Source organism: Acinonyx jubatus, chromosome B3, assembly GCF_027475565.1.
Source record: "Acinonyx jubatus isolate Ajub_Pintada_27869175 chromosome B3, VMU_Ajub_asm_v1.0, whole genome shotgun sequence".
NCBI lineage: Eukaryota > Metazoa > Chordata > Mammalia > Carnivora > Felidae > Acinonyx > Acinonyx jubatus.
The window spans coordinates 131,156,460-131,183,057 of record NC_069386.1 but is presented as its reverse complement, the minus strand read 5'-3'; the positions used below and the strand labels follow the sequence as shown (position 1 = coordinate 131,183,057).

The 26,598-nt window shown below is 48.3% G+C and overlaps 1 protein-coding gene across 4 annotated transcripts in view; it reads left to right on the top strand.

Annotated features, from left to right (window-relative positions):
• The window catches only part of NRDE2 (NRDE-2, necessary for RNA interference, domain containing), a 53,931-nt gene that overhangs the window by 18,178 nt on the left and 9,155 nt on the right, over nt 1–26,598 (top strand). For 2 of the 4 annotated variants that reach the window (XR_003422692.2, XM_027066404.2), the window contains exons 4-12: nt 643–792; nt 6,607–7,057; nt 7,903–8,308; nt 10,393–10,526; nt 12,905–13,025; nt 18,341–18,516; nt 20,510–20,896; nt 21,632–22,560; nt 23,674–23,812. Coding sequence is in view for 1 of the 4 variants with exons in the window: in XM_027066404.2 (XP_026922205.2) it covers nt 643–792; nt 6,607–7,057; nt 7,903–8,308; nt 10,393–10,526; nt 12,905–13,025; nt 18,341–18,516; nt 20,510–20,896; nt 21,632–22,560; nt 23,674–23,812 (2,893 nt within the window). In the remaining 3 variants the exon portion in view is untranslated. Of the gene's footprint in view, nt 1–642; nt 793–3,622; nt 3,697–6,606; nt 7,058–7,902; nt 8,309–10,392; nt 10,527–12,904; nt 13,026–18,340; nt 18,517–20,509; nt 20,897–21,631; nt 22,561–23,673; nt 23,813–26,598 lie in introns of those variants that run through there. The other 2 variants (XR_008299607.1, XR_008299606.1) reach the window with 2 other exon arrangements.

Genomic DNA, 26,598 nt, shown 5'->3' with positions numbered 1-26,598 from the left:
GAGGATGTTAGATGCCAGAAAGACTTGCCTTCGCTCTCATTTGACTCCTGGGAAGTGATTCCATGCGCATCTTGGCAGGAAGTCTGCCCACTCTCTAGTTGGTTCTGGGGGTACCGAAGGGTCTCGTCTCACAGTGGACTCTCTCTGCCCTTTTGTAAGGGGGGTCAGCACACAAGGCCGAGGCACCGTCCACAGAGCCCAGCTGTCCAAACAAGACTCAGCCCGAGCCTCAGTGATGTCTGAGACTGACCCATTCAGAGCTGCAGCTTTGCTGTTGTTGCCAAGATTCGGCTGGAATAACCGGAGCACTTTTGGATGAGTTAGGCTAAGCAAGGGCAGCCCACTTGTTTACCAAATATGCTTGAAATTCTAGTTACAGTCATTTAATGGAATACTTGAACAGCTATGTCAGGTTAATTTCTGAGATAGGCTGACTTCTTGGTAAGATGCCACTTAGCGTTGACAGTTTTTGCTTTATATTTTAAAGTTTTTTCCATCTTTGTGACACATGCACCTTTCATTTTATGCATTTAAGCACTTTGATGCCGTGCGGAGTTTGAAATGTTTACCTTCCGTACTTCCGAAAAGGCGGGCCGTGTAACTAGATGTCCCTTTTGTGCTTCACCTTCCTCTTCCCCACAGCCGAGAAGGGAACGCCGTCGCTGATACTGGGCACCGCTGCGTCTGGCTTGAGGACGTTCAGGCTCTCACAGGGGAAACCTTCAGAACAGATAAGAAACCGGATCCTGCAAACTGGGAGTATAAGTCTCTCTACCGAGGAGATATAGCAAGGTATCCGTCACGGTGTCTTCCCTGATTTTCACTGGTGGGAAGTAACTTGTCTCCCCCAGCCCCCCTTGAGCCCTGTCTGCATCGTCTCTGTCTGCTCCCAACCCTTCTAGATTCCGGGGGGTGGCCCCCATTGCCGAGGTATTGACATATGTGTCTTATCTCTCACATTCTGAAATGAAAGCTTAAACCTTGAGGTCAGGATCCAGTCTCCTTTGTAATAGGTTTTTAGTAAATATTTGTTGAATGAGTTACTCTAAAAATACCTTGAAGTAAGTAATTGTGACAAACTATCCAGAAACCATTTGGTCTGATCTGTATGCCATTTTTTTTTTAAATGTTTGTTTTTGAGAGAACGAGAGACAGAGGGTGAGCAGGGGAGGGGCAGAGAGAGAGGGAGACACAATCCGAAGCAGGCTCCAGGCTCTGAGCTGTCAGCACATAGCCTGACGCGGGGCTCGAACCCACAAACCGTGAGATCATGACCTGAGCTGAAGTGGGACTCTGAACTCATTGAGCCACCCAGGTGCCCCTGATCTATATGCCATTTTTAAAAGTTATGAAGACTTTTATTTATCTCTCCCCCACGTAAGCCATTTTAAAAAAAAAGACATTAAATAGTAACGACTTTTTCAAAATGTTTCTAGTGTACATCACCAGATAAAAAATGGGTGATGGTATTTGCTTCAGTAATTAGTTCATTAAACTTTTCTAGCCTGCCAATCAAAAATATTTAAATGCTTCTTAAATCCCTTAGACACTTAGTAGTTGTAGGACACTGTCGGGACACAAAGAACAGTGACACCTAATCTCTGTTCCCAAACAGCTTACAGGTAATGAAAATTGAAGGTAGAGAATATTGGAATATAAAGCCAAGGGGAGACCATTATCGTTCTTTATAAGCTGATTACTTTTTAAACTAAATGTCAGTTTCCATTACTTTGCTGCACCTCCCAATTTTCATGGTTGCCATTCATCATGACGTTATTCCTCACCACATAAGTGATTCCAACAAAGATTTCCTTTACGATGTGTTTACAGCCATAAGATTTTAGTGCGTATTTATAGCTGCGTGCTGTCACGTCTGAGAGGCATGACTGTTCAAGTGTATTCATATATTTTTGAGTTATTTTCCTGCTCCTCAAAGTCTCGTTAGATTTTCCACGCCACAGACGTGGGAGGACCAAGCCAAAGATGGGGAGGCCAGCACACACCGGCCCAGCCTGCTCTTTCACTCCCTTTAGCCTGTCTGACCCTCCAGCTGCTGTGTGAGGAGGGCCGCACTCTTCTTTTCCGAACGAGGAAAGCAACCTCAGACAGGTTACGTAGCCTCCGGAGATCATACTGCCTGGAAGCAGCTTTTTTGGGAACCTGTGTTCCTCGAACCAGTAATGTTCTTTTGCTGTCCCCAAGTAAAGATGGGCCTGGTTGTCTGGTAGGCTGTGTTCTAGATTGGGAAATGGACTTTGCTGTTTACTAATAATGGAATCCCAGGTGAATCCCTTACCCTGTCTGAGCCTCTGTTTCTTCATTTGTTAACTCCTGCTGGGTCTTGCACTCAGATATCAGAAATAATGGATATGAATTAGAAATCGGTTTGCAAAAATAAAGAGGCATTATTTATTAATAGATGAAAAGGGAAAAGTATTCACAGTGAGTGGCTCTTAAATCTGTGCTAATGAACGGCCCAGATCTTAGGAAGAGAGTAATGAGACAAGTTTATTCATTTGAATTGCAAAGATACTATGGGAAGGGCTTGGGCATTGGTGTTATTTTCCAGTTAATTCCTAAAGTTTAGGGGAGATAAGTCTCGATCGGATTAATGGCTGTACAGCTGTTAAATGTCCAGATCTCGGAAGGTATTGATCCCACAGCATTGTGAGTTGGTCAGAGAACAGGGGGTGTTTTGTCAGGCTGTGAATTTTCACACTTAGGGGCAGTGACAACTCAGGAGCATTGAGAGGACTTGGCTAGCACTGTCCTGTGAGGACCAGATGAGAGCTTGTGGGTATTTGGCTTGTGACAGCAGCATGGTCACTGTCTTTTAAGCTTTGCTGGACCGTCTTTGGAAGGTGGGTTGGCAAGGTTCTGTGTGACTTGGGAAGGCAGAGCCAGGACCAACGAGTGGAAGTTCCAGAAAGATTGGGCTCGGTATCAGAGCAAATGTTCTCATCGTGGGAGCATCCCAGCAGTGACCTGGTGTGTGTTAGAGTATTGTAGTGAACGGGACCTAGGGTTTGTGTATAAGAGTCAGAATTACCTTCGGAAAATGCCTTAGGACTAACATCCTGGCTGTCAGTGAAGTTCAGCTCAGTTTTAATCCATTTTTGGAATGGATTGTTTCTTTGGCTGTATACCAGATGAAATAGTTGGCTTATGTTTAAGAGCCAAGTCTTATAAAATAATAATAACTTAAACTTATCTAGTCCTTATTATATGGCTAAGGACTTCAAATTTATAAACTTTTTTGATCGTCCCTGTGTTCTATGACATGGGTACCATTATTTCCGTTTCACAGATGAGGAAACTGAGGCACAGACAGGTTTTTGTTTTTTGTTTGAAATAGCTTGGTCAGGGTCATCTTGTTAGTAAATGATGGGGTTGGAATGTGGACCCAGGTGACTGCCACCATGAGAGCCATGTGTGAATTGAAGTCACTGAAAGAAAGGCAAATTTATTATTGCACAGCTCACTCTGGGACTCAGAGCCACTCAGTGGATTCAGGGCAGAATTATATGCTTGATTTAAATATATTATTTTCCCATACCCTGTCCCTTTTTCTTTTCTTTCTTCCCTTCTCTTCCCTTCCCATCCCTTCCCTTTTCCTTAATAGCTGAATTCATTTAAATTAAATGTCCATTGATATCCTTCACTGAATCTCCAATAATTCCTTCTGGAATTATTCAGGTAAGACCAGCTGACTATTTGATAAGGATTTTACAGGAAACATGCCTTCCTTTGGAGGAATATTGCATTAAATTACATCCTAGGTTTTGCCCAATTAAGATTCTATGACAAGTGATAAATTAGATAAAACCCAAATAGAAGGACGTTAACTTAAATGAGGGCTTACCCCTCCAGTGGGCCAATTTAAAGCTTTACAATAAAAATGATATTTGCTAAAACTAATGGTGTGGCAAAGTGCTTAAAGTAGGGAGGAAAGCCTGAAGCCATAATATCAACTATTTTTAACATTTATTTCTTTTTGAGAGACAGAGCATGAGCAGGGGAGGGGCAGAGAGAGAAGAAGACACAGAATCCGAAGCAGGCTCCAGGCTCTGAGCTGTCAGCACAGAGCCCTACACGGGCCTCGAACCCACGAGCCTTGAGATGATGACCTGAGCCGAAGTCGGACGCTTAACCGACTGAGCCTCCCAGATGCCCCTAATATCAACTATTTTTTTAATAAATTATTATTATTATTATTTTTACATTTATTTTGTTTTTGAGAGACAGAGACAGAATGTGAGCAGGGGAGGGGCAGAGAGAGAGGGAGACACAGAATCAGAAGCAGGCTCCAGGCTCCAAGCTGTCAGCACAGAGCCCGATGCGGGGCTCGAACCCACGAACTGTGAGATCATGACCTGAGCCAAAGTCGGACGCTTAACTGACGGAGCCTCCCAGATGCCCCTAACATCAACTATTTTTAAAACTATTTTCACATATCTGAAAGTAGGCACTTGATATATATCAGTAAGATTGTTTTCCTTCTCCTTTATCATTTTCATCTGTTATAAAGTACAGCTCTTAAAATCGGTTTTACAAAATGCACTTTAACGTCAGAAAACTCTGTAAACATTTTTTAAGAGATTATGTGAATGTCATAATACCATTCATTTTTAGTGAAAACAAAATAGTCATGAAGGGGAGACCTTAAAATTGTCTTGACCACTCTATGGACTAGGCTGGGGAGAAACCGTCAAGAAGTAACCTAGGAGGAGCCAGGGGAGACGATAAAGAGAACGGGCGTGTGTGAGCGGTGAGGGAGGCTTCACAGGCACCTGTTGACTATGGGGAGGCAAAGGAGCTGCTGGGCCTCGACCAGGAGATGGTGGAGACAGATTTTTCTGGAAGAGGACAGTAGACAGTGGCAGCTCTCTCCTCCTCATGCTGCTCCCCACAGCATTATGTTAACGAAAATTAAAAAAAAAAAAAAATACAGCACCAGTTGAAAGAAGCTCGTATTCCCACCCTCTACGTTCTGCCATTAACATCTTGCTGCCCTCGCCTGGTCACATATTTATCTGTTCGTCCATCCCCTAACCCACCTTGTTCATTTGATGCCAGCATCAGTATGCTGCCCCCGCCATGCTTCAGAATGCATATCACTAACTAGCATTCAAGATTTGTTTCATTTTTTTCTTTTGACTTAAAATTTGCACACAGTGTAACACACACATCTTCATGATACACCTGTATAACCCAGCCCCCTATGAAAATACAGAACATTAATGTGACCCCGCAACGTCTCCTCACGCTCTTTTCCATTCAGTCCCCTCCCCATCTCCCCAGGGGCAGTTGCTGTTCTGATTTTTTCCCCATCATTAACCAGCGTTGCCTGTTCTGGAATTTCGTCTAAATGAAATCATGGAGTCTGCACCCTTTCGCGTCTGGCTCCTTTCACTCAGTGTGATGTTTTGGAGATTCGGCCACATTGTGGCATTTATCGGTACTTCGTTGCTTTTCGCTGCCGGTTGTCCTCTATTGTGTGGCCATACCGTTGTTTATCTGTTCTTTCATTGCTGAGCGTCTGGACTCTGCAGTATTTGGCTGTTATGACTAGAGCTACTGAGAATATTTGAGCACAAGTCTTTGTGTAAATGCAGTTTCCTTTTTCTTGGGTGAATACCTAAAATAGAATCGCTGGGTCACAGTTGGTAAGTCTAAGTTTAGTTTACAGACCTTTCCCCGAAGTGCTTGTACCAACTCACATTCTCACTAACAGCACATGAGAGTCAGTGTTTGATTTTAGCAGTTCTGGTGGGTATGCTGTGTATCTCGCAGTTTTAACTTGCGTTTCCGTCATGACTAATGGTGTTGAGCAGTTCTGCGTGTGCTTATTGGCCATTCATGTCCTCTTTGGTGAATTCCTTCCAGATCTTTTGCCCATTTTTTACTTGACTGTTTGTATAACATGCGTACAGAAAAGTGCACACTTTCCCTTAGCTTTTGTGCAGATACTCGGTGGTCCTGTGTTTGTAATTCTGGGGACACCTACGTGTCCCATAAAAGCATTTTAGAACCCAGACTCTTTTCCCCTGGAGTAGAAACTAGCCAAATGTAACTTTGTCCAACATACTTTTGTTTCAGGACTAAAACTACAATTTTAGCCCTCTCCATTTTCTTCTTAAGTGGAGATGCAGGACCACATTGAAGAAAAGGGACTGGTCTGGGAGACAGATGACACATTATCACCCAGGGTTTCAGTGTCCTTAGCAGTGGTGTAAAAGGGGATGAGGATTTCTCCCTTGCCTGGGTGTGTATGATTGTGATGACTGATGACAAAACGTGTGGGGCAGTACTTTACAAAGCTCCAGGAAGACAGAAATTACTAGAATCTGGAGGACAGGCATGATCTTAAATTCATGAGATGTGAACAAAGAATTGAAGTGTTTAGGGGAATAAGTCAAACACAGAAAAAGTTAATTGCTAATTCTCATATTTCTCTAAATAGAAACAGTTTGAAGGTGAGGTGAATTTGAATACATGCAGTTAACTTGTCTAACGAGAGCTGAGGTCTGCTGAGCTGAGCCTTCGCCTGTGCAGAGGCCGTGCACATAACGCCCTCGGTGTCTTCTTTTCTTTTTCAAATATAAGATACAAGAGGAAAGGGGACTCCTGCCTTGGCATTAACCCTAAGAAGCAGTGCATATCCTGGGAGGGGGCTGCCACAGAAAAGAAGCACTCACACAAGCATGTCGAGCGCTATTTCACGAAGAAGAGCGTGGGACTGATGAACGTTGACGGAGTCGCTGTTGGCGGTAAAACCGAACCTCCCTCATCTGAGCCGGTCTCATTTATCCCAGTGAAGGGCTCGGATGATGTGGTTCCTCCTGTTACGACCTGGTTGAACCCTCTGGGGATTTACGATCAGTCCACCACACAGTGGTTACAAGGACAGGGTCCTTCAGAGCAAGAATCAAAGCGGCCAGACTCACAGACAGACAGAGAGCATGCCCTGCTCAAGGCCAAGGTGGAGGAGTTTAACAGGAGAGTTCGGGAGAATCCCAGGGATATTCAGCTGTGGATGGCATTTGTTGCTTTTCAGGTAAGTGTCGCCGTCCCAGTTCTCTTACTGGAGTGACTGTCCTAGTTTGGGGAAAACAGATTTGCTGTGCCACGGTTTTCGAGCCCCTGGGAGGAGCCCTGGCACTGGGCGTTTGAGGATGATTAGACTGGAGCCCTCGCCCTGAACTTGGTCAGACTGAATAAATGCAGTGTGGGGTAGCGCGTGCTTCCGTGCAGAACTTGGGGGTGGGATGAGGGAGTGACCTGCTACTAGGGAGTGAGAAAGGGCTTCCAGAAGAAGGTGAAATCTGACCCGAATCTGGAAAGAAGAGTAGACGTTCACCAGGCAGGGAGATGTACCCGTGAGGTATAGACAGCGCGCAAAACATGCAGAATCCAGAGGAGAAGGTGGTGTTCACACCATTCCCTGGTCAGAGCTGTGCTGCTCCCGTCCCAAAGTACATGGCTTTGTCTTCGTCCTACTTCTCTGTTGCTGAACCACATGTACCATTATCCTATTTTGCCTCACGTTTGGCTGTTTTATTGGTAAAGTTGGCTCTTGGGAAGCAGTTTCCAAGATACTGCACCCTGGCTGTTGATACGTGATCAAAGTTTGAAATGCCGGAGCGTAGACAGGGAAATAAACGCAAGATCAAACATACCAGGTGACATAGGTGCCCCAGTAGCAGAGTTTCCACTCAAGACAAAAACAAAACAAAACAAAACACTGATAAATGCTTATCAAGAAAGCAGGACTAACGATTGATTCTGAGAGGTGACGGGCGGTGCGGCCCGGAAGGGCTGTGAGCGTCTCTGTCCTGGCGGTGAGCGTTTGAGGCTCCCCTACTGCCGTTCGCATTTGTAACTTGATGTTTTTGTCTGGAGGACGAGGTCATAAAGAGCCCTGGCCTGTATGCCATCGAGGAAGGAGAGCAGGAAAAGCGGAAGCGGTCTCTGAGGCTCGTTCTGGAGAAGAAGCTGGCCATCCTGGAGCGGGCCATCGAAAGCAACCAGAGCAGCGTGGACCTGAAACTCGCCAAGCTGAAGCTCTGCTCCGAGTTCTGGGAGCCCTCCGCCCTGGCCAAAGAGTGGCAGAAACTGATCTTTCTGCATCCCAACGATACAGCCCTGTGGCAGAAATACCTTTTATTTTGCCAGAGCCAGTTTAGCACCTTTACAGTGTCAAAAATTCACGGTCTGTACGGCAAGTGCTTGAGCACCTTGTCTGCCGTGAAGGACGGCAGCATCTTATCGCACCCCGCCCTGCCAGGCACCGAGGACGCCATGTTTGGTAAGAAGCCGAGGACCAGATCCCTTTGTCTGGGGGGAGCTCTCCTTTCTTTTGGCTTTCGTCAGAAATGAACACTTAGTTTTGCTTTACTTTAGAAGTGTTGACATGGATAAAACTGATTTAAACAAAGAAGTATTGGAATTCCTTGTGATTACCACAGATGTTCCCCTTTCCAGCTTCTTGGTCGGGGGCGGGGGGTGGTGGGGTGGGCATTAGAGCCAGTAAAGTTAGAGAAGTATCACTGGTCTGGAAGTTCCGGCCTTTCTGCTTGTTAACCGAGGAAACCTAGAGAAGTCTGGAATGTTCTGGCTGTCCGTGACCTTCTCTGTGGAGGTGCTTGTCTGGCCGTCTCCCCCGTTCTAGGATCTCAGGCTGTGGTGTTCAGGGGGAAGCCCCAGCTGACTGGAGGTCGTTGTGTAGATGCGGTTCTTTTTTTTTTTTTTTTTTTTTTATCTTTATTTGAGAGAGAGAGAGAGAGGAACAGAGGGAGAGGGAGACACAGAATCGGAAGCAGGCTCCAGGCTCTGAGCTGTCAGCACAGAGCCCGATGCGAGGCTCAAACCCAAGAACTGCCGAGTTCATGGAATTCATGACCTGAGCTGAGGTTGGATGCTTAACCGACTGAGCCACCCAGGCGCTCCTCTCTTTTTAATGTTTACTTTTGAGAGAGAGACAGAGCGTGAGCGGGTGGGGGGGCGGGGGGAGACAGAATCGGAAGCAGGCTCCAGGCTCCGAGCTGTCAGCCCAGAGCCCAACACAGGGCTTGAACCCACAAACTGCGAGATCATGACCTGAGCCGAAGTCGGACGCTAAACCGACTGAGCCACCCAGGCGCCCCTGCATAGCAGCAGCTCTTATTTTGCTGTTAACCGTTCTGGTGTGTCCCAAAGGAGGCTAGAATAGAAACTGTGTCCAGTGGTGAGCTACCGAAGGCAGCATGTGAAGCAGGAGCTGGAGAATATCACTCTTGACTCGAACCCTGGGTTTGCCCTTCCCTGGTAACCTTGCCTGTTCCTGAACCTGGTTGAGTGCCAGTTTCTCCCTCAGCACCAGTGGTATAGTACTTGTTTTGGAGGGTTATTGAGCACATTACCTGCACATTACCTGAGACAGCTCAGTGTGTGGCACACAGCAGGCATTTATTTGATCAAAACCTTGCTATTTCTGTTACCTTCTAAAGATAGAAATATTTTGCTCCAGAAATAATAAGCACTTGCCATGCTGACATAGAGTCTCATGTTTGATACCGTTCGCGGTATGCTCATACAGCTTAGTAGTATTTAGTAAATGGAATTGTACCACAGTTGAGACAAACCAACATCTTCGAGCATGGAACCCTGATTTGCTTACAGCTGACTCTGAAGAGATGATGAAAGCTGCCGATGGTTACTGCCATCCAGCTTTCGGCACACTTCTCTGCTTTCTGATGACAATCTACATCATCCTCTCCTGAGAATTTTTCGTGGCATAATGAGCTTTGAATATTTGATTAACTGTTCAGACCAACCTTTTGCCGTCTTTTCCTATAACATATGTAGTTCTTGTCAGTATTTGTATTCCACGATGGTTTCATATAAAAATTGGGATAAATGTACATCATTTGATTACAGTACCATTGTGAATCCTTTTAGTAAGGACATGTGTTATTACAGCTTTGAAATTACCACAGTAACTAAATTTGGAGAAAAGATATTCTCGGTGTGGAAATGCACATTTTTGTTTATTTTTCATTTATTTTTAGAAAGAGAGTGTGAGTGAGTGTGCACAAGGAGGGTAGGGGGCGGGGGGAGAGGGGAAGAGGGGCAGGGGGAAGGGCAGAGGGTGATGAGAGAGAGAGAGAGAGAGGGAGAGAGAGGGAGGGAGGGAGGGAGGGAAGGAGAGAATATCTCAAGCAGTTTCCATGCTGAGCACAGAGCCCGATGTGGGGCCCGATCCCATGACCCTGGGATCATGACCTGAGCCAAAATCAAGAGTCGGAGACAACCGACTGAGCTACCCAGGAGCCCCAGAATGCATGCTTTAGAAGCTGTGTTCTTTCCCTTTGATGCTGTTAACAGGAGTCTCCCTTCTCTCCCCGTTTTCAGGTCTCTTTCTTCAGCAGTGCCACTTCCTGCGGCAGGCTGGTCACTCTGAGAAGGCGGTCTCTCTGTTCCAGGCCATGGTCGACTTCACCTTCTTCAAACCCGACAGTGTGAAAGACCTGCCCACCAAAGGACAGGTGGGGGTTCTGGTTGCGTGGCCCACCTCCCTCTCTCCTCCCTCTCCCGTTCTTCTCTCTTCTGGGGGCAAGTGTGGATCCTGGGAGATGGTGCTGGTATTTTTCAAATATCCTGTCCTCCTTTGTATCAGTCTTGCTGAGAATTATTTCTCAGAGTATTGTGGTGATCCCAGGAAAATTCCATAATGAAGGTGGTGAAACATGGAGAGATGAAGGATTCCCCCCCTGCCCCATATAAAGACTCACTATGTCCCCCCTTTTTTCTTAGGAGCTTTGTTTCAGTGCTCATTGTCCTCACCAGGCAGAGAAGCAATTGTTACGCTTCTGAAGTCACATCTTAACTCTGTCCTACCTTCGTGCATTTGAAATTCGGTGTTACATCATTTCCCCAGTTAACATTTCCACCACCTAAGATCTTCGTGGGAATTGCAAACGCTGTTACTTGGTGGTGGTTTGTCAACACACGTCCTAATGGGGGATCTGTTATCATTTAGGTGACACATGAACATTGCCCATATTTGTGATGTTGAAGCAGTAAAAACATTCTACCACAGAGCCGTATAAGAAAGCCTTCCTTTCCCTTTTTCCTTGGAAGAAATCTCAGTTTCCTGCTTTGCGAAGGGGCTGGTGGAAGATGGGTAGGATAGCTGAATTTATGGTGAACTTAAACAGAGGTCTTGAGAGGCTGAGGTCTCCATCTTGTGGAATGTCCATGAATTGCATTTGAAGACTTTTTATCATCATTATTTTGATCTGTTTTTTCCTAGGCAAAATTGGGTTAAAGAATATTGGTTAATATTAGTATAACTGATTAGCAGTATGATAAGCCAGATAACAACATTATTTTAAGACGTGCTTTGCTATTTTAGGAATATGCCGTGCCGTAGACGTGAGTCTTAGCTGACTGCGGGGCACAGGGTGTGTGCTTGCGGGGGCAGGATCGGAATGGCCCTCATTGCCGCCCTTTGCCGACACTCGCTGTCTGTGATGAGGACAGCGACTTGTGGGGAGGGCACTGCCCAGGACTGTGAAGCGTCAAGAGCCACTCGCCCAGAGTGTCCACTGTTGCACACTCTGGAGATTTTAAATATTAGTAGCACATGTAGTCTCAAAGCACTTGCAAGGCAACTTTGAAATAAGGCTTTTTCTTTGATGACGTACCCTATCTTTATAACTGAGAGACCTCGTTACCATACACAGCATAACATCAAAGAAGCAGAGTCTGGTCTGTTTCAACGGGATGAATAAATTGGTTATCACCGTCACACTTAAAAAAAAAAGATACACTTCTTTTTCTTGAGTGACTTTCTTCGATCCCTCCTGTAAGAACAAGACCCGTGGAGAGGGGGGTGGTCTTCCCAGCTCCCCTTCCCGAGGTGGCTGACGGGCCCTCGGTGCGGGGACCCAGCCCTCTTCCCGGTGTGTGTGGTGCTCCTCCAGGCTCAGGCTGGATGGTCCTGCAGCTCCTGGGCCGTGGGCCACCTCGTCCTCTTCAAAACATTTCTTATAAAAGCTTCCATTGAGCAAGTCGTTGGTTCACTTTTAAAGTCCTTATTGTCAGCTGATGAGACGATTGCTCTCCTGTTCGTGGCTGTGATCACTTCTCTTCCACGGGGAATTACTGCACTGAACTGGGGTCCACACACAGCGGACCTAATGCCCCAAACGCATGAGAGCTGAGGTGTGATCCCAGGGCCTGGCTTTAACACGCAGGCCATTTTCTTCACCAGATGCCTGCCATGTGCCATTCTCTGCCGACAAGCGTTTATTGAGTCCCTACTATGTATTGGGCACTGTGCCAGGTAGGAACACAGAGTTGAGAGGTCATGCCATCAGGAGCTCCCAGGCTGTCCTGTTGAAACTTTGAATCAACCCCCTTCCCCACAGAAGGTCTGGAAAGCAACATGATTTCAGGTATTCAGGGGCCCAGTGGCTTTAAGGGAACTGGCAGTGTCACTGTTCCCAGTTAGACTGTTCTACAGCAGGGTCAGAGCTGGGAAACCATTCCTCTCCCACTCAGCTGGAGGCCCTTCTCGGTGACCACGGCTGGTCTTTTTGTCACTGGTTCTCAGAAGTGGTAGCTTGTCACTTTTTGCCGTATTGTGTTCGTTGTAAGTCACTGGGTCCAGCCCTCGCTCAGGGGTGTGAAAGCCACAGGGCAGGGGTCAGGGTCCTGGGGGGCTATTTTGGAGGCTGCCCACCACACTACATAATTATTTTTTTCTATTTTGGGGATGTATCCCATATCTACTAGGAAGACTGATGGCGAGCAAGATTTCTGCCATGAGCCCCTCTTACACCAGTCAGAACGCACTCTGCTCAGTGACTCAGCAGTTTTGTACAACTTAGGCTAACCTCCATATTTTCAACCTGAACAGGTGGAATTCTTTGAGCCCTTCTGGGACAGTGGGGAGCCCCGGGTTGGCGAGAAGGGCGCCCGAGGCTGGAGAGCGTGGATGCACCAGCAGGAGCGGGGTGGCTGGGTGGTCATCAGTCCAGGTAAGGCGCCTCTCAGGATGCGTATGCCTCCGCCTTTTTCTTCTGGAATGTGTTTTCGTATCTTCATGATTATTTCTTTATATGTGTAAGCTGTTTATTAGTCCTGAAGAACATTGAATGTCAAAAATACATCAAGTGGTTGCATTTGGAGAATAGACTGTCCCTCACCCTTAGGGTCTTTCACTCAACCCCCCAGGCCTCTGGAGGGTTCGAGTTTCTTTCCAAGGGCAGTAATTTTCATTTTTCCTTTTATAAGGTTGCTCCTGAAGAAGTAATCTTGTTACTAATCCCCCCTCTCCCTGCCCCATTTAGTATGTACTTAAGTCAGTCTTTCTCTTTCCTTGGCAGTGGACAGACCAACAAATCCTTTGACAAACACTTGCCTGTTTAGGAATACTGTGAAATATTAACTAGCATTTGTGTAACTCATTCTAAGTGACCCCAAAGCACGTTCCAGATTTACACCCTAAGACACCACTGTCCAATAGAAACATAATTCAAGCCACAAAAATAACTTTACATTTTCTAGGAGCCACATTGAAAAGGTAAAATGGTGGGGCGCCTGGGTGGCTCAGTCGGTTAAGCGTCCAACTTTTGCTTTCGGCTCAGGTCATGGCCTCATGGTTTCGTGGGTTTGAGCCCTTCATCGGGCTCCATGCTGACAGTGCGAAGCCTGCTTGGGATTTCTCTCTCCCTCCCCCTCTCTCAAAAAAATAAATAAATAAACATAAAAAACTAAAAATAATAATAAAAAGGTAAAATGGTGAAATTAATGGGAATATATTTTGTTTAACCCAGTGTGTCAAAACCTTAATATTTCAACATGTAACTAATAATTTAAACATTGAGATAGTTTGCATTTTTTTTTTCATACAAGCTCTTTGAAGTCTGGTGTGTATCTTACACTTTCTAGCACATTTCAGTTCAGACTTGCCACTTCCAAGGGCCCCGTAGCCGCATGTGCACGGCTGTCGTACTGGCCAGTGCAGCTCTCAGCTCCTTGGGATTTCACACCCTGGTTTTGTTGAAAGTGCAAGGGGGCCTCTCCTCACACACGTCACCCTTCTGGCCGTGGCTTCTTCACCTGAGGAACGAAAACTCTGGATTAGCCGCGGTCAGTGTGGCTGTGCAGCGCTCCAGGCCGGGCGGCCTGTCTGGCCCTTCAGGTGCCCGGAGCAGCTTTGCTGGGGGCAGCGCCATCAGGGAAGGTCACACTCACTTGGCTCAGCTACTTTGACTCTCCCGGAGTGTTATTTCCCAAAGAGAACTGGAAACCTTCTTCAGGCTCGCCAGGGGTTCCTATATGAAGAAAAATGACCTGCAGGGCAAAATGTTTGTAGGTGTTACCCTCTTAAGCCAGTGAGTCTGCAAGACCCATGAAGGACCAGAAAATGGAAGTCTTTCTGGTGGTAACTTCTCTTTGAGTTACCAGCTCAGCATGCCTCTCTGTGTTTCGGCTGCTTTTTTGTTTTTGTTTTAATGGGCAAGACTCTTAAAGTGCATGGAATTTATGTTCTAAGGTTTACCATGTTCTGTGAGAAGAAAGTAGAATTCTCATAGCAGTGTCCAGGGACCAAGTTAACATTACTTCTCTGAAAGGTGCTCAAAGGTCCAATAGTTACTCATAATCAGATGTGAAGTTTGTTTTCCCAGAAAGGTAATGCAAGTGGTAAAACCCTGATTTTTAATGTCAAGTTACGGACATAAGTTGGCGTTTCCGTTACGGAGAATCTTCTATTGAGTTAAATGAATGTAGTGGGATCCTTCCAGAAAACCAACAGGATCAGAAGAAAGGCTGACCGTTTCTTGTTTCCAGAAAAATGAAATGATAACTATTCTTTGTTTTTGCTTTATTTTTAAGTTTTCTTGTCCATCTTGACAAGGTCAGCATTTAGAGTGTAGTTGGTATTTATCATTGATTCTGAGGTGTTTTTTCTTCATACATCACAGCTTATTTCTTCTCTCTCACCCTCACTTTCTGTTAGTCTGTGTTGTTACATATTTATATATGTCTTTCCAAAACCATGTAATCTTTTGAATTTCTAATGTAATAAGTTCAGGTATCTAAGTCTGATGTGTGACTCACAGGTGATTTCTCTTAATGGTGAGAGGTTTTCAGTGTGGTTAAAGGGTTACCTTAAATGTAAGTCTTTAGAAGAAGGTGATAAATAGTTAAATTTTGCCTTTCTTTGATAACTCAGAAGAGTGTTTAGATAGAATATTGAGTTTATTTTATTTATTTATTAAAAAAATTTTTTTAAACATTTTTATTTCTGAGAGACAGAGAGCATGAGTGGGGGAGGGACAGAGAGGGAGGGAGACGCAGAATCCCAAGCAGGCTCCAGGCTCCGAGCCATCAGCACAGAGCCCAATGCGGGGCTTGAACCCACAAACTGTGAGATCATGACCTGAGCCAAAGTCGGACGCTCAGCCAACTGAGCCATAGATAGAATATTGAGTTTAAAATGCAAATGTACAGGGGCACCTGGGTGGCTTAGTTGGTTGAGCATCTGACTTGGGCTCAGGTCATGATCTCATGGTTTGTGAGTTCAAGCCCCACATTGGGCTCTGTGCTGATAGTGTAGAGCCTGTTTGGGATTCTCTCTCTTTCTCTCTCTCTCCCCATCCTCCACTCGCACTCTTTCTCTCAGAATAAATAAATAAACTTTAAAATGCTAATGTACACATCATGCCTTTAAATTCTCTGGAGTTCTTGTTACTCCTTTATTTTGAAATAGAGATTCACAGGAAGTTGGAAAATACACAGGGAGGTTTTGTGCCCCCTCCCCCCACCCCAGGGCCCACCAGCGACTGTGCAGTCGCACAGCCTGGAAGTGACCCTGGGGCGGTCTCCTGGGTGCGCACACGTGCGCATGTGTGTATGAGTGCGCGTGCGCACCCGCGCATCTCATGGCTTGACGAGCTCTCATTTGCTTGCGTGTTTGGTGCTGTGCAGCCTAATCGCAGGCATGGCTTCCTGTAACCACCCCCGCTGTCGGAGAACGATTCGTCACCACCGGGCGCCCTGATGCTGTGCCTGGTAGCCATGTCCGCCCCCACGCCCACCGCAGAGGACCACTGATCTGCCCTCCCCCCCTGTTATTATGTTGTCACGTTATTTTACACGTTAGATACGTGGAATCATAGGGCGTGTGACTTTTTAAAACAATTTCCTGTTGTAAAATACACACAAAATTTACCACTTAAAAAGCATTTTAAAATATATGGCTCAGTAGCATTAACTACGTGCACACTCTTGTGCAACTGTCTTCACCTCTGTCCATCTCCTCAACCTCCTCATCTTGCCCAGCTGGCACTCTGTACCCATTAGGCAGTAACTCCCCATTCCTCTCCCCACCCTACCCCACCCCGGCTGAGGGCCACCATGCTACTTCCTGTCTCTGAATTTGACTATTTTAGGAACCTCAGATAAGTGGGATCAGACAGTACTTGTTGTGTTGTGACTGGCTTATTCCACTTAGCATAATGTCTTCCAGGTTTGTCCAACGTGTAGCATGTGTTAGTACCTCCTTTTTTTTTTTTAATTAAAATTTTTTTTACTGTTTGTTTTTGAGAGAGAGAGAGAGACAAGACATGAGCAGGGAGGGGCAGAGAGAGAGAGGGAGACACCTAACTCAAAGCAGGCTCCAGGCTCAGAGCTGTCAGCACAGAGATTGATGAGGGGCTCGAACTCACAAACCGTGAGATCATGACCGGAGCTGAAGTCAGATGCTCAACCGACTGAGCCACCCAGGCGGCCCTCAGTATCCCCTTTTTAAGTCTGAATGGCATCCACATTTTATTTATCCGTTCACCTGTCCACGGACACTTGGGTTGCTTCACCTTTTGCAGCTGTGAACATGGAGTACATGTGTCTCTGAGAACCTGCTTAGAGTTCTTCTGCACATGTGCCCAGAAGTGGCAATGCTGGATCATGTGGTAGTTTTAAAAACTTCTCCGAGGCACCGCTATGTTGTTCTCCAGAGCACTGTACCATCTTCTGTTCTCCCCAACCTGTGCACAAGGGTTCCAGTTTCTTCACATCCTCACCAACATTTGTGTTCTGTGTGACTTCTTAAGATTGACTTTTTTTTTCACCTAGCATCATTCCCCTGAGATCTGTCTGAATTGTTGCATGCGTCCATAGTGTATTCACATTTACTGTGAATAGTAGGTGTAGACGAATCAGCTCGTTTCACCTACTACTGCGGGACATTTGGAGTGTTTGCAGGGCTTGGCCACTATGGATAAAGCTGCCGTGGGTGTTAGTGTGCAGGTGTTAGTGTGTATGTAGGTTTTCATTTTTCTGGGATCAGCACCAAAGACTGTAGTTGCCAGGTCTTTGAATAAGTGCGTGTCTAGTTTTATAAGAAACTGCCAACTGTTTTCTGCGTGGCTGTACCAATGTATATATCCTGTTTGTTTATTTTTAAATATTGAACTTTTCTCCTCTTCCATTCTGCATGTTCAGAATTAGGAAACAAAATGAAAGTACAGGATAATCTTGAATTACCTTTTTTTGAGAAGTGGACACCAGTTGTAGTCATAAGGCCACTGGCTGAAAATTCTGATGGCTTTAGAAAGGCTGAACCAGTGCCGTCATTAACTATCATTTAGCGTTCTAGAACTGTGTTGTCCAAATACGTAGGCACTAGCCACATATGACCATTTTATTTTATTTTAAGTTTATTTATTCTGAGAGAGAGCGAGCGAGCAGGGAAGGGGCAGAGAGAGAGAGAGTGGGGAAAGGGAGAAGCCCAGGCAGGTTCCACGCTGTCAGCGGCAGAGCCTGATGTAGGGCTCAAACCCATGAACCGTGAGATCATGACCTGAACCAAAACCAAGAGCCAGACGGTTCCAGACACATAACCGACTGAGCCACCCAGGCGCCCCCACATGTGGCCATTTTAATTAAAATGAAATAAAAAATTTAGTTCTGGTATCAGCTACATTTCAGGGGCCCCGTAAGTCACGTGGCTGGTTGCTACCGTATTAGACACATGGGTACATATTATGTCATTATCACAGAAAGTCCTCTTGGGCAGTGCCGTTCTATAATGTGCGTATTCCCATTTTAATTGCTGTGATAGCATTAAAAATCATGTGATTTCATTGGTTAATCTTCCAGGGAGTTTTGGGGATTTGATGGATGATAGCAGAGTCCCTCGGTGCCTCTGAGTCCCTGAGTGTCCCAGAAGGCTGGGCCTGGGTCTTACTCATCATGGCATTCCAGGGCCCCCCACAGCAGCTGGCGTAGCAGAGCGGTTGGGTGTCCGTGGCTGGTGAGGGGGGCTAAAAGTCCCGTTCTTGTCTAGATGATGATGATGATGAGCCAGAAGATGAGGACCAGGAAATAAGAGAGAAGAGTCTGCCCAGGTGGCAGATCTGGCTTGCCACCGAGCGGTCCCGAGACCAGAGGCACTGGCGGCCGTGGCGCCCTGATAAGACCAAGAAGCAAACCGAGGAAGACTGTGAGGATCCAGAGAGACAGGCAGGTCCCCCGGCCCAGGAGGGAGGCCGGCCTTGGGGTCTCTGCCTTCTCCCCGTTCCCCTGGGGTCTGGTCACCTGAAAGAAGCTTGCTGAGCTCACTGTCTGAGCACTCGCCTGGCTTGGGAGATGTTAGCTTTTGCTCCTGTTTCTGTCTGTGGGAACCTCCTGGGCCACTGGTGGCGTGGGAGCTTGGAGGAACTTGACCAGGTAGTTCCTGTCCCCAGGTAAGGAGGGCAGGCTTCCCCGGAGATTGTCTTCCAGGTTATTCAGTTACTTTTTCACACAGAAGCCTGAGGACTCAGGGTTTTAAAACGTGGTATCGCCGTCCTAGATTCTTTAACCGTGTCCACTTTCCCCGCAGCACTCTGGGATCCTCAGAGGTACAGCCGATAGGTTTGATTCCAGAAGACAAGAGGACCTGGATGGAGAGGCCGTGTCGGGACAGTCAGTGTACCGCTTGTCTTGCTGGGGAGGGAAGTAGCATTTACCGAGTCCTGGCTTACGTCTTGACTTACCGAGTCCTTGACTTACGTCTCACATTATCTCACTATCATCGAATGCCTTGGTCTGTGCTGCGCTGTGTCTAGTGACCAGCAGCTCTGACGATTTACATTAAAGGAAGAGATTCTATTTTGAGACCTGAAACTGACCCAGTTTCGTAAGACACCAACTATACTGCGTGGCTCACAGCATGTTCTAGGTACAGACCAGGGGGCGGGGGGTGTTTGCAGTGGCGAGGCTTGTTGGCTTCGGCCTGGTTTGTGGTCCGTGACCCTCACAACCTACCTGCCTTGAGGGTGGGGATTTTTGCCTGCTGCCGGGTCACAGTGCGTGGACGGTGCTTTTCTTGGGGTGAGTGCTCAGCTAATGTTCCTGGATGGTGAGTGAATATTTGAAGCCAGATCTGCTCCAGGCAGAGGAGTCAGCATGGGTGCCTGGAATGTTTGGGGTGTGGCGAATGGGGTGGCCAGACTGCAGTTAGGATCAGGAAGGTGGGGAGCTCTGCGCAGGAAGGAGGGGCTGACTTCAGGGAAACCTCCACTCCACTCTCGGATGTTTGGTGAATGGCCCATCGCCAGGCGAGTCCCTTTTCCGGCCAAAGCTGATTGTGTCGGGAGGAGTAAGGTCTTGGTGTTTGGGTTTTATGGCGCTCAGGGTCACCCTTCCAGAAGTTCGTTCTCAAGGCTCAGAATTCCAGCCATTTTCTGGAAGTTCGTCTCTGGACCAAACTGCTGCTGTGAGCCGTTCCTTGTCCCTTAGCTTTTCCTCCAATCAGAGCCTGGAGTAGAACAGCTTTCTGATTAACTGACGGTTCTGACGAGTAGAACCCCAGGGCGTCCAGTTTTATTATGCTCGTGCTTTGCTTTCCTCTTTGCTGAGAACCACAGGGACCAAGCAGGTCAGCAGCGCCCTCAGACAAAGGCTGGTCTCCGTGGCCTTACCTTTTCAAGTTACTGCATGAAATCATCTGTGGACATTTGCAGTTAGCATTCTCTCTTCTAATTGCTCTTACCTCGTGGTCCATGGCTGCTGCCTTTCCTTCCTGCCTTGCTACTTTTTATCTCCTTTTGGGCATAGTTTTCATTTCCGAAAACAATTTTGTACAAGGAAATCACCAAATAATAAAATTATTTTCTATCTCCATAAACAGTGTTAACTATCGTTAACTTAGAGTAACCACAAAAGCAAATATGTGTGCTTTCAGAAGTGAGTATGATTCTAGATTTTCTGTGAATCCATTAGGCTCCTTTGGAAGGTTTTGGCTTAAGCCTGCCAACAGTTCCCTCCAGCTCTCTGGAGCCCTGTGAGGCCTCTGACTTTTTTGTATCTTTCAGGAAACCTAGCTCTTGTCTGTTTAAAATTTAATTTGAATAATATCGAGTCATTAGCACATCGACGTAAAAAGAGCTGTGGGGAAAGTCATGAAGCCCTGTTTGTCACAGTAGGCAAACCGAGCTCCCGAGCAGGCCCCTTCATCTCGTCTCTCTTGCAGGTGCTGTTTGATGACATTGCCCAGTCTATGATCCGTCTTTCCAGCCAGGATCTTCAGTTTCAGCTGGTTGCGGCCTTTCTGCAGTTCCTGGGCGTGCCTTCTGGCCTCAGCCCTCCAGCCTCTTGCCTCTACCTGGCCATGGATGAGAACAGCATCTTCGATGACGGGCTTCATGACGAAATGCCACTGACTTTTCTCAACCTTTCCTCTTCTGGTGTCAGCTGTGTTGGCTGCTCAGACCCACTGGGCCGCCGGCGCTGGACCCGGGGTCACAATCGAGAGGGCGAGGAGTTCATCCGCAACATCTTTCACCTTGTGATGCCTTTGTTTTCAGGCCGGGAGAGGTCTCAGCTCTGCTTCTCTTGGTTACGGTACGAGATCGAGAAGGTAACTCTGGCCTCCTCCACCCCACGTGGGGGCTTCGTACATGATCACGGGGCTCTTGGTGTTCCTCGGAGCACTGGGCCACACCACCTCCTTGTTCAGGGACCCCAGAGGCCCCTGGTGTGTGGCTGCCCCTGCTGAGGGGCCGCGGGGGTGGGTAGGAGGAAGGAGGGTGCAGCTTGCCAGTGACTGGGGCCGTTTGTGTTCGCACTTCTGCTGCCAGATGTCTGAGATTATAGGAGCAGTTAGTGTGAACAGCCAGGCCTAAGCGTAAGCAGGGGTTAGAGGATTTCGGGGTTTATTAAAATAGATAAAATAAGCTACTTGACCCTGCTCCTCATATCCGTTTGCTAGAAATTTGTCTAGGGTGAGCTCTTCTGCCCTCTGCTGGTCACCAGTCAGTGGTGAATCTTAACACCCACGGTTCTGACGCCTGAGCTGCCCATCCACACACCAGGTTGTATCTGTCTGATAAGATGTGGTGGCCACCTCTCACGGGAGGAGACTGCTCAGGGTGTACGAGCCTTGTTTATAGAGGTTTGGATGCAGTCGTGTGGGGGCGCCTGTGGCCTCGGTACAATCCTGAGTTGTTTCCCAGCTCAGGGAGCCTCAGGGTTTACCAAACATGTGAGAAAGGCGGGAAGTGTCGACACCTGTGTGGCTTTCTAACACTGACGGTACAGGGGGGTTGCCGTAAAATCCCAGGGCACTCGGGAGTCCTTTTCTTTTTACTTCTAGGTCATTTGGTGTCTGCACACTAAAAACAAGAAGAGGCTAAAGTCACAGGGAAAGAACTGCAAGAAACTAGCCAAAAATCTCCTGAAGGAGCCAGAAAACCGCAACAGTTTTTGCCTCTGGAAGCAGTACGCACATCTGGAGTGGCTGCTTGGCAACACCGAGGACGCCAGGAAGGTGTTCGATGCGGCTCTCAGCATGGCGGGGGGCAGAGACCTGAGGGACCGTGAGCTGTGTGAGCTTGGCCTCCTCTACGCCGGCCTGGAGGCGGAGCTGTTGCCGGACCCGAGAGGGGCCGCCACGGCACGAGCCATTCACGTACTGACCAGGCTGACGGAGCAGGGGCCCTGCGGGCCCTACTCCGGGCAGGCGCTGGCTGTTCACATCTTGAAAGCTCGGAAGGCGTACGAACACGCGCTGCAGGACTGTTTGGGCGACAGCTGTGTGTCTGCTCCGGCTCCCAGCAACTCCTTCGACCGCCTGACTAGCCTGGTGAAATGCTTCATGCTCTTTCAGTACTTGACCGTAGGGATCGACGCGGCCGTGCGGGTGTACGAGCAGGTGCTCGCAAAACTGAAGGGCTCTGTTCCCCCAGGGGGCTCTGACCCGGAGGACGGTGCCCGCGCCCAGGGCCCCCACGGTGCGCTGGAGGCCGTGATGCTGATGCACACGAGCCTGCTCAGGTTCCACACGAAAGTCAGCCTTTACCCCCTGGCTCCTCTGCGACAGGCTCTCTCCGAGGCGTTAAGGTTGTACCCAGGCAACCAGGTGCTTTGGCGGGCATACGTGCAGATTCAGAGCAGGTCCCACACAGCCAGTGAGACCAGAAGATTTTTCGACGCGGTCACCAGGTCTACCAAACTCTTGGAGCCTTGGTTGTTTGCGATCGAGGCCGAGAAAATGAGGAAGAGACTGGTGGAAAGTGTTCAGAGGTGAGTACGGACATCTTGTTCGTGTGTCCACAGACCTTTGGGGCACGCCTGCCGGGTCCCCACTGCCCTGCTGGGCCCCAGGGATCCGGAAGTGAGTATGGGCCGGGGCTGGAGCGCCCGCCGTGGATGTTCCGGGTGATGGCGGATGACCTGTGGAAAGAGGAGTAAGAGCCTTGCAAGTGGCCACAGCTTTCATTAGGGGCCTTCGTGGCTGCCTCCCTAGGCCGTGCTTTTTGGGATCCTGAACCTTGCTTATGGCGTGTGGGCGGTGACGGTCAGGCTTTCGGCTGTCCGAGGAGCTGTGCTAAGAGCACATGGACCAAGAGCCCGGGCCTGGAGTAGGACTCTGGATCCAGATCCCAATTCCTGCACTTACCAGCCGTGTGGCCTTGGGCAAGTCCAGTCACCTCTAACGGGCTCCCCTTTTGTAACGTGGGAACAGTTGAGAGCCTGCCTCTTAGGGCTGCTCGGAGGGGCCGCTGAGGTGAGTGCTGAGTCCAGAGGGAGCGGGAAAGAATTACCAGTCTCTGTTGTTGTTCCAGATGGTAATAGTATCAGGCTTAACTGTTACCTCTTGATACAGTGTTTGTGTCTGAACGTCGGGCGGTGGTCTTGGGGACACCTTAGCTTAGGCATTATTGTTCCTTCCAGATCTTTGCTGTCGCTTCACCCTGACCTCGTAGAAGCTGGCTACTCAGAGTTGCCTCTGAACAGTGTTTCACTTCATTTTTTATTTCTTCCGTTGGGATTTTGGTCACTCTATTTTCCTTAAATGGAAAGGACTTTCCTCCCCATAAGGTAGAATTTGCATTCCGCTGATCAGAGGGTAGGCTTTCTTTAGAAAACAGAGAGCAAGGAGTTTGCGGGTGATGTCTAGGCAGACTCTGGTGTAGAAAACACACAACCCTGGACGCTGCCTTCCTCTGGCCTCGGAGGGGCCACATCATGTCTGTACTCTGCACCCCTAGCGCCCCCACACCTGGGACAGCACCATCCCTGACACACTCTGGTCCTGCCGATGCTGCTGTCTGCCGTCACTAACGTACCTCTTCTTCCTGTGGCGCCGTGGGTACGAGAAGTGGCCTCGGAGTCACGTGAGCCTGTGTCTTGCAGGGTAGATGGTAGAGAGGTCCACGCCACAATTCCCGAGACCGGCTTGACACATCGCATCAGAGCCCTGTTTGAAAATGCGTTGCGGAGCGACAACGGCAGCCAGTGCCCCTTACTGTGGAGGATGTACCTGAATTTTTTGGTAAGCAAATATGTAGAGTTTTTGTTTTTATGCCGAGCTTTGCTTCGTCACAAGTGAGAAGTTAGAGGCGTCCGGTCGCCACCTCCTGGCAAAGCTGGCAGGGGCTTGCTTTTGCCCTCACGCCTCCATGGCCTCGCTTAATCCTCATGGGAACCCCGGTGACTAACGTCCGGTGTCTCAGGACTGGGCAAGAGGTCGCGGGTTGTGGATCTCTTGGAGTTGATTTTGTTGAGTCAGCAACTTGGAAGTGGTCTGAGCTTTCATTGGAAAGAGACCTTAGTTCTTTGCCATCTGTTCATAAGAGTTCCCAGATCCTGATTCTGTTCTGTCGTTAAAGGTAAGAGTCACCCTAGAATGTCGCTTTTACAACGACCTCTCCAGAGAAGCTTTGTCTCACTGAAAAGTACCGTGGTGATTGAACATGGTGCAGTGCCCTTTAATTTTGCTGCTGTGCGTGTGGGGGCTGCTGGGTGGGTCCTGGGCTTCAAGTGTCGGTGAGTCAACTTTGCCTTTGGTTCGGGACCTGGCCTCGGAACGGGCCTCATTTGCCACAACACGTCTACTGCCACATTGCATGGCAGTTTAGAAACCTAGGCTTCTAGGCCACTTCAGTGTTTGAGCTGAAGGCTACTAAACCACGTGATCTGTAACGAACGTCGTAGCTTTCAGAAGCCAGGAGTGATCTTCCTTATCTCTGTTTCCACTGGGTAACTTAAGACAAAGTTTGTGGACTTTTCCACTTGACATAGGACAGAGTCGGGTGTAAAGAGCACGTAAGTTACGGATTAGGAGAGCTCTGGGCCTCCCCCCATCTTTGCACATTTCAGAATTCATGTGGGTGTATCCCCCTCTCCCCCCGACCTCTGAAAGGCCCGAGTGGCAGGGAGGACGCGTGATCCCGGGACAGCCGCCTACTGGCCCACCGGGGACAAATAGGCACTTCCTTGTGGGCGGAAGTCGGCATCAAGATGAATTACTGCAAAAGTTTGTGTGTTTTTGTGACATTTAAAAAACCACAGAGCTCAGATTTGGTATTTTGATGCCCGTGTGTGACGTGGAAACCTTCAGAAGTCCAGGTGCTGGTGTGGTGTTCACGGCGCACTCGTGGTGGTGGCCTGTTAACCGGGGGTGCAGCCAAGGCAGCAGCCAGAACGGGTTCCAGGCGCACCTCCGCTCCCGTGGGTGGAGCCACAGGAGCCACTCAGCCGAAGGAGAGGAGACGCTCCCTAACATTTCCAGCGCTGTTACCACGCGAGCCTTGGTCAGCAAGTGAAAGACCTTGAAGCGTAAGAAGCGATGGCTCACGCGTCTGCCAGTTCTAACGTCTCCCGTCTTGGTCGGTAGAGATGGGTGGTGCGAGGTGGACCGGGTGTATTTTTTACAAAGCTCTTCCATGAGCCAGATTCGGATTTTGGACAAAAAAACTCTTGTTGACTTGGGAGAAAAGAATGGGGGCCCTTGTGGGATTTCTCCTTCTGGAAAGGTTAGCACTGGACTGAGGGGGAGTTAGAGCCGAGTCAGAGCAGGACTTTTTCTCACAGCTCCTGAGGCATCTGGGACGGTTCCCAGGGCTCTGATAACCCGGGAGAAAAATCAGAATAGGGCCAGAATGCTGGGGTGCAGGCCGCGTGTGCAGGGAGAGGCCAAAGGGAGCCGGCTCCATAAGGAGGGCTGGTGCTTTGGCTGGTTGTGTCTTTGTGCCTTTCCGGGTGCGTGTGCGCACGTGCGGATTTACTCCCTTATTTTCTTTGGGAGAACGATGGAAAGAATTACAGTTTGTTGTTGGCCGTGGTGAGTATGGGAGAAGAAAGGAATTGGGGAAACAGTTAACTTTTCCCACTGAGGTTTGGACTTAGGTTAAAACCTGTTTGGGGGGCGCTTCCAAATGTGCTGTTCTCCCTACACAGTAACCAGCGCTTTGCCACTGAACCTTGTTGTTTTGGCTAAAATTACAGTTTGTTCTTTTTTTTTTTAATTTTTTTTTTTAAGTTTATCCATTTATTTGGAGAGAGCGAGCGAGCACAAGTTGGGGAGGGATAGAGAATCCCAAGCAGGCTCTGTATGGAGCATGCAGAGCCTGACGTAGGACTTGAATTCACAAACTGTGGGAGATCATGACCTGAGCTGAAGTCAGACACTTAACCAACTGAGCCCCCCAGGCACCCCTCGTTCTTTTTTAAAAAAATTTTAAGTGAACTCTACTCCCAACATGGTGCTCAAACTCACAGCCCCAAGATCAAGAGACGCACACGCCATCGACTTAGCCAGCCAGGCGCCCCGAAATTGCCATCATTTTCAAGATTCTTCGGGTGTTTTGGTCACGTACCTGCACAATTGGGAAAGAAACTAGAGTGTATAAAGCGGTCCGCTGGTGCCCTGGGCTCGATGAAGTCAGTCTTACTAACAGAAAAGGGAGCAGGGGCACCCAAGCCGGTGGTCACCGGATTGCATTTTACCCTCCGCTGCCATTTCTTCTTTCCCATTGACCGCTAGCAGAAGTTAGAACATATTGAGAGGCCAGCATGTACGAGAGCCTCTTTGGTTCACCGCGCTGGTGCTGAGTACGTAAGCCTCCGGAGGGACCGTCGGAATCCCGGATCCACCCGAGCACCACACCCCTGCCCTCTGCTCCTCCACCAGCTGTGTCCTCTACAGTTCTGTGCTTGTCCTGTCCTGGTGCTGCGGGTCACGGTACACATGCCATGGTGGCGGTACCGGCCCTTCCCCACGGGCTGGCCCACTGCAGCCGAGCCCCCAGGTGGATTAGTACAGAGTAGTTTCTGTAG